Source organism: Zingiber officinale, chromosome 8B (assembly GCF_018446385.1).
Source record: "Zingiber officinale cultivar Zhangliang chromosome 8B, Zo_v1.1, whole genome shotgun sequence".
Lineage (NCBI taxonomy): Eukaryota > Viridiplantae > Streptophyta > Magnoliopsida > Zingiberales > Zingiberaceae > Zingiber > Zingiber officinale.
The window spans coordinates 73,860,803-73,868,740 of record NC_056001.1 but is presented as its reverse complement, the minus strand read 5'-3'; the positions used below and the strand labels follow the sequence as shown (position 1 = coordinate 73,868,740).

The following is a 7,938-nucleotide window of genomic DNA, read 5'->3' as shown; positions in this document are numbered from 1 at the left end:
TGTATACTGAATGACTCGCCATGAGAAAGTATCATGGATCGTTATATGAGTGTCATATACTTTCTCATGTGACTATTAGTATGACTATTAGTCCTTGGACCTGAAGTCACCATAGTTCCCTACATAAGGAGTTACATACTTTGGCTTCGTCGAACGTCACCCATAACTGGGTGGACTATAAAGGCAATTATTGGATATGTAACAAATTATGCGGAGGGATGCGAGTGATGTAGATGGGATCTATCCCTCCTATATGACGGGAGCGACATCATTATTCTTGATAGAGTGAGACCACCAAGTGCATGACCATGCCTAAATTAGTCAATATGAGATATTGAGCTCATTTGATTAGAGTGAGTCTACTTGAAGTTCAAGATTTAGATTGATTAGAGGATGACACAATCTATGCCTCAAATTGATCAATCTAGATGTCAAGGATAGAAGGATATTATTATATATTGTGAAGGGTCACAATTAGTAATCACAATGTGATGTTGGATCTCAACATTCTTTTAACTTGGGTAGTAATGATGTGTTGCTAGATACCGCTCATTACTTATGCTTCTAAATGGGTTTAGGAGCATTGCCAACGTTACAAGAACCTATAAAGTCACACACAAAGGGCAATTAGATGGAGAATACATTCATATGATGAAGCAAGAGGATTAGGTTCATATGATAAACCAAATTGGATTAAGAGTAATCCAAATTAGAACTAATTGAGTTGGACTCAATTTGATTCATGTATCCAATGAGTCTAATTAGATTATGATTCATTGAGTCAATTTAATTCAATGAATATATATTCATTAGATTAAATTGATATGATTCAAATGGTTGGATTTGATCAACCATGGGAGATAAGAGGTCAAGTTTGACTTGACTTTGGAGGGAAGATGAAGAGTCAAGTTTGACTTGACTTTGACTTGACCAAATGCCATGTCATTGTGACTTGGAATAGGGTCGGCCAATGATGGTGTTACACATCATCAAGGCCACATCATTTAGTCAAGATTGACTTGACCAAATGCCACCACATGAGGGAGACCAAGAGCCATGACTCTTGGTATTCCATGGAGGTTTATAACCTCTCTATTGTGGCCGGCCACTTGAATGGTGTGAGTTACAAGAGTAAACTCATTCAAGTCATCTTCTTCCTCCTCTCTTCTCTCCCTCTCTTCCTCCATTGCCGTGACCTTCTAAGGGTGCTAACGCACTCTTAGTTATGTTTTTCTCCACCTATTGTTCGTGTGGATACACATAGAGGAGTGTACATTTGACACTCTTGAGATCCGGCAAACCTTCTGGATGAGCGGGATTTGCGAAATGCTTCGCTTCAAAGGTATAAAATCTCTACCATGTAGATTTAGAGTAGATCTAGAATAGAAACAAGTACATGAATTTATTTTAATCTTCGCACGGATCCGGTAGCAAGACTTCGGGGTTTTCGCAACGCAAAAAGTGATTTTTGCGGCCCGAAAGTCCCAACATAATTGCCACGAACTAACGTGTTTCTTGTAGGAAGGAGTCTGCTGGAAAACTTGGGTCCGGGCGCCCGGGAGGTACCCAGGCTCTCGGAGGTCCGGGCGCCTGGAGGCAAAGTTTTATCCCCTTCGCGTCAACGCCACATGGATGCTCTTGATTGGGTCAGCTACGTCACACCTGGGTGCCCTGAAGGTTCCAGGCACCCCCGAACCTCTTATATAAGGAGGGTCAAGGCTGAAGCTCCAATACAACTCAGAATTCGCTCTCCTGTGCTCCTGCGACGCTACGAAGCTCCGACAAACGTGTTGCTCTTTTTAGTCTCTTACTTTGTCGGGATTGCTTTAATTTTTCATTGGCATTTCTCTGTATTTAGTTTGTAATAACTTTCGAACTGCTAGTGAATTGCCCATCGAAAGCACCCTTGTGTGCGGGTGATACTAAACTGTAAACCAATAATTAATGATCATGTCGTTGCAAGGTTCACACTCCAATACCAACTTAAATTCCGTCCCTACTGAAATTTTAATAGTTTAGGTATAGCAAAAGACACGGATCGTTTCCCAGAGAAATTGCGATGGAAGCTAACTCTAAGATGAATTATTCAGGTTGGTTGAAATTCTTACCTTACAAATTGAAATGCTCCTATACTTGGAAGACACGTAAGTCCACAACTAATTAACAACTAGCAGACTACTTAAAGAAATGAATCTATTACTGATTTAAAGAAATAAAATCTGTCAACGAACATTTCCAACACACAAACAGCTAAGTTCAAACGAAACTAATTAAGCCAAACTTAATGCAAACAAAACAATACCATAAATCTGATATAGGAGAACCTGATGAAGTAGCACTAGATGCAAACAAGAAAACAATAAAACAGAAATGACCAATTCCACCAGAATATGCCCGGAGATGAAGAAAACATCGTAGCAAGAGTCCGTCGGGGTCTCAATTGAAACTCCGAAGGCGGATGATAAGAGTGAGGTGTGTCCGAATCCTGAATCTAGAAACCCAGTTGCAATCCGAGCTCAGCCAGATCTGGTTAAACTCGAATATATGACGTCGGACGCAGAACTCCTCCTCGAATCCGTAGGAGGAGGTGAATGATGGTGGAGTGAAGGACGCTTGCCGGTATGCCTTGATGAGGTGGTTCTTCCTTGAATCCGAGGAAGACGGTGGTGTGGAGGAGATGGAAGCGGCTGCTAGGGCTTCTGGTGTCGAAAAAGGTGCTCTATTAGTTGTTGTTGCAAGGTTTAATACCACCTTCCCAGCAACACATCTGACCACACACAAAACATGAGGCTTAAGCTGCATCCATCCATCCGTTGGTTACTTGTGTGACCAAACATCCCTCCACTTAATCCTTAGCTTCCTACATCATTCAATAACACCAAATTAGTACTAATACCATTAATTTAGCAGATATTTGCAACCAAGTAATAAACCAACCATATTTATGAAATCTGCCAAATACTTGCAAATATTCGCACGAACTAATTAAAACACCTAAAAGAATGATAAACATTTAATCACAAAATACGAGTTATCAATTCCCCCACACTTACTCTTGCACGTCTAGTGCAAGTAATCAAAATTCAACAGGTAACCAAATTCATTGCCCCAATAACTTCTCCTAACATCAAGAAGAATTACCAAAGACTGCTGTTTGAATCGTCAACCCCTCGAAACTGCAACATTCATGACCCAGTTTTTTACATCGGCTAACAAGTATAGCACTTTCAATAGATCTTGATAGCCCAGAATTGATGAATCCTCACCAAAGGTATAGAGTTGTGGATGCTCTCTGTCACACAATTATCATCAAAGTGGATCTCACTCCAAGCCACTCATAATATCCAACTACCATAGGCTTGCTCATATCTTAATCTCCATCACTATGACATACCAGCGCATTGTTGATGAAGGCCTTCCAGGAAATTTTTAATGGAACACAAGCAGAAATTTGGAACAGAAGCAGAAAGAAGAAGAGGAAACAGAGTAGAAAGAATAAGAGGAAACAGAGCAGAAAGAACCCAAAGCTACCAGCATGCTATCAAAATGAACTCACTGCAAATTTTTTTTTTTTTTTTTTCAAACACAATCCTTCTTCTCTTAGCTAACTACAAAATGGTTTGTAGTAGTCAATAAGAAAAACTCAAAAGAACACATACATGACATTTTTTTCATATTTCGAACTTTTTTTCAACATTTTGCATTTTTTTTTTTAACATTTCGCAATTACTGTCAAGTCCTGCATTTTGAAACAACCTCAGGGTGCTAAGCAAACACTGGTTGCAATCACCCTCTAAAATAAATCCAGCACTCACAGAAATTTGGTGTGCTTAAAATAACTAAAACATGTCTAACACACAAGCATCCTCCATTTCCCTCCCCCACACCTGAACTAGACCGTCTCGGTCAACAATGTGATAGCAATTGGTAGCATCCAGGTTCAAAAAGGGAGCGGAACAAACCAAGCGTAGAAGGTGGAAGTAGAAAGACACAACAATGACATAAAGGAGACACGGAAGGATCGAACAAAACAAAACAAAAGCATGCACAACCAACAAGAGCAGAAGGAAGGAAACCCCAGCTAAGCACCAATGGTCACTGGATTTCGAAAAGAGCAAAGCAAATTCTGGAGTTAAATACCAAGAGCGACGCACACAAGAAAATAGCAGGCCAAATTCCTCACTAGGTAAAAAAAAAAACACATCATCCCAAGCCAACAAAATCATATCCACCACCATACCTCCAACCACATGCAATAAACAAAATCAATCAGGTAAACAGATCACCCAGGAGCAACTATCAACGACACAGCCTTTGAAAAAAAATTAAAGGGAAAGGAGAACCATTTGAGGCATGAATTTAGTTTCCAGAAACTGAGAACAACAACCATCAAGTAACTTAACTAATGTAACTGCTAAATAATTAAAATGAACCTCTAATGAAACTGCTAGAAAATTGAAACTGGACAAAAAATTATTGAATAAAAACAACAACTTCCCTCAAAATTGATACTCGGCATCAATCAAAGACGCAGCTTCCATCATTGAATCTTTATCTAACTCCTGAAATAACTTGACTCTGTGCCCATTTACTTTAAATACACGCCCCGTAGTGGGATCCTGCAAATCTAGAACACCATAGGGCAACACATTAGCAATAATGAATGGACCTTCCCATCGCGATTTCAATTTACCTGGCATCCATTTAAGCTTTGAATTATACAACAACACTTTATCCCCAGATTTGAAATTTTTCCTCAATATATGCTGGTCATGGAAGGCCTTAGATCTTTCCTTGTAAATACGGGAACTTTCATATGCTTCCAGTCGAAGTTCTTCGAGTTCCTGCAACTGCAGTTTTCTCCCAATTCCAGCCTCTTCCAGATTCATATTGCAGGATTTAACCGCCCAGTATGCCTTGTGCTCTATTTCCACAGGCAAGTGGCAGTACTTGCCATAGACAATTCTGTATGGTGACATACCGATTGGTGTTTTGAATGCTGTCCGATAGGCCCATAACGCATCACTTAATCTTCTGCTCCAGTCTTTTCTGTCGGGTCTTACTGTTTTTTCCAGAATCAGTTTGATTTCCCTGTTAGAAATTTCGGCCTGCCCGTTAGTTTGAGGATGATAAGGGGTCGACACCTTATGAATTACGCCATAGCTGCTCAGCAGGGCTTTCATATGTCTATTGCAGAAATGCGATCCCTGATCACTGATGATTGCCCTAGGTATCCCAAACCTACAAAATATGTTATTCCTAACAAAATTCACAACAACAGCAGCATCATTAGTTTTGGTAGCAATTGCCTCTACCCATTTAGAAACGTAATCAACAGCGAGCAATATATAAATAAAACCAAAAGAATTAGGAAAAGGTCCCATAAAATCAATGCCCCATACGTCAAAGATCTCACAAAATAATATAGGCTGCTGAGGCATTTCATGTCGCTGACCTATGGTACCTATTCGCTGACAACGTTCACAATTCTTTAAAAATCTAGATGCATCCCTAAATAGTGTAGACCAGTATAAACCCGCATCTAAGACTTTCTTAGCTGTGCGCTGCGGCCCAAAATGGCCTCCACATGCAAGTGAGTGACAAAAAGATAATACAGAGTCAAATTCATTATCTGGAACACACCTCCTAATCACTTGATCACTACAAAATTTCCATAAATATGGGTCATCCCATACATAGTATTTGGAATCACTTTTCAATTTATCACGTTGAGTTCTAGAATAATGCGTAGGGAAAACACTTGCAACCAAATAATTTACCAAGTCAGCATACCATGGTTCCTTACCTTGAATCTGCAAAAGTTGCTGGTCAGGGAAGCAATCAGTAATTGGACATGGACTCGAATTCCCTTCAATCCTACTCAAGTGATCTGCTACAGAATTTTCCTTTCCGCTCCTGTCGTGTATCTCTATATCAAATTCCTACAGTAGGAGTATCCACCGAATCAACCTTGGTTTTGCCGATGGCTTCATTAAAAGGTACCTAATAGCTGCATGATCTGAAAAAATAATCACGTGAGAGCATAATAAGTAAGATCGAAATTTATCTAGTGCAAACACAATAGATAACAATTCTTTCTCAGTTGTAGTGTAGTTAGACTGCGCTGAATCTAAAGTTCTGGAAGCATAATAAATGACGTGAGGCACTCCTCTAACCCGCTGAGCTAAAACTGCTCCCACTGCAAAGTTCGACGCATCACACATCACTTCAAACGGAAGTGTCCAGTCCGGCTGTCTAATAATTGGGACAGAAGTAAGAGCCTTCTTAATTCTATCAAATGCATCTCTGCAATTCTGGTCAAAATTAAACTCCACTTCTTTCTGCAGCAATTGAGTCAGCGACAACGTGATCTTGCTGAAATTCTGTATGAACCGTCTGTAAAATCCTGCATGTCCAAGAAATGATCGCACATCCCGTACGCATACAGGGTAAGGTAAAGATAATATCACATTAACTTTTGCAGGATCTACTTGTATTCCAGTATTTGAAACTATATGACCCAAGACTATACCCTTCTCAACCATGAAGTGACATTTCTCAAAGTTCAACACAAGGTTAGTTTCTATACACCTAAGTAACACCTGAGCCAAATTATCCAAACATGAATCAAAAGATGAGCCATAAATAGTGAAGTCATCCATAAATATTTCCATACAATGTTCGAGGTAATCGGAAAAAATACTAATCATGCACCGTTGAAAAGTACCTGGAGCATTACATAGTCCGAATGGCATTCGTCGATATGCAAAAGTTCCGAAAGGGCACGTAAAAGTCGTCTTTTCTTGGTCCTCTGGAGCCACCGGAATTTGGAAATAACCTGTAAAACCATCCAAGAAACAATAACGTGACCTTCCTGCTAACCTTTCCAACATTTGGTCGATAAATGGTAGAGGAAAGTGATCTTTTCTTGTAGCTTGATTGAGCTTGCGATAATCTATGCAGACTCTCCATGAATTTTGCACTCGGGTAGGTATCAATTCATTTTCTTTGTTTGCCACCATGGTGAGGCTGGATTTCTTCGGTACCACCTGCACCGGACTGACCCACTGACTGTCTGAAATGGGATATATGATTCCTGCTCGCAGCAACTTAGTCACTTCAGCCTTGACTACCTCTAGCATAAGTGGGTTAAGACGGCGTTGTGGCTGTCTTATTGGTTTAGCATCAGCCTCCAGAAATATCCGATGTTTACATATGACCGGACTAATACCTGGTATATCTGCAAGCGTCCAACCAATAGCTCTCCGATGCTGTCGTAATAGATCCAAAAGCTTGCTTTCTTGATTCGGATCCAGATTCTTCGAAATGATTACTGGCAACTGATTCCCAGCTTCCAAATAAGCATATTTGAGATGATCTGGTAAGGGCTTCAACTCCAATTTTGATTCCTGTTCCACTACTGAATCTGACTTTTCTGAATACAACTCTGCCATGAATTCTACAGTAGCTCCATTTTCCAGACTGTAGTCATTGCCATTATCCTCTAGATCGGAGGATATTTCATCTACTGCACAGCTGGTCTCTTTAAAAATGTTCGTTAATTCTGCTGCAGCATCACCTAGCATCTCAAAATCCAGCTCATCAAATACATCAATGCTCAGGAGTGAATGATCCTCTGATGGATATTTCATTGCATCTAGAATATTGAATTGTACGATTGTATCGCCAAACTCCATGGTAAGTGTCCCGGCATGTACATCAATTTTAGTCCTAGCAGTTTTTAGAAACGGTCTTCCAAGAATTAATGGTGCTTGTCCCGGAGAGACATTCCCCTCCATATCCAAAATATAAAAATCTGCTGGAAAAATTAAATCTTTTACCTTCACCAAGACATCTTCTATCACCCCAACAGGATGAACTAAACTACGGTTGGCCAGCTGAATAACTATTCCAGTTGTCTGTAAAGGTCCAATGCAA

General features: G+C 40.0%; 1 protein-coding gene across 1 annotated transcript; it reads right to left on the bottom strand.

Annotated features, from left to right (window-relative positions):
- Positions 1 to 2,436: 2,436 nt before the first annotated feature.
- LOC122013973 lies at positions 2,437 to 6,545 on the bottom strand. Its single transcript, XM_042570176.1, has 4 exons — positions 6,121 to 6,545; positions 5,616 to 5,760; positions 4,513 to 5,489; positions 2,437 to 2,767 (listed from the first exon to the last, which is right to left on the bottom strand). The coding sequence occupies exons 1-4, from the start codon at positions 6,543 to 6,545 to the stop codon at positions 2,437 to 2,439; spliced, it is 1,878 nt and encodes a 625-aa protein (XP_042426110.1).
- Between the last annotated feature and the right edge of the window lie 1,393 nt (positions 6,546 to 7,938).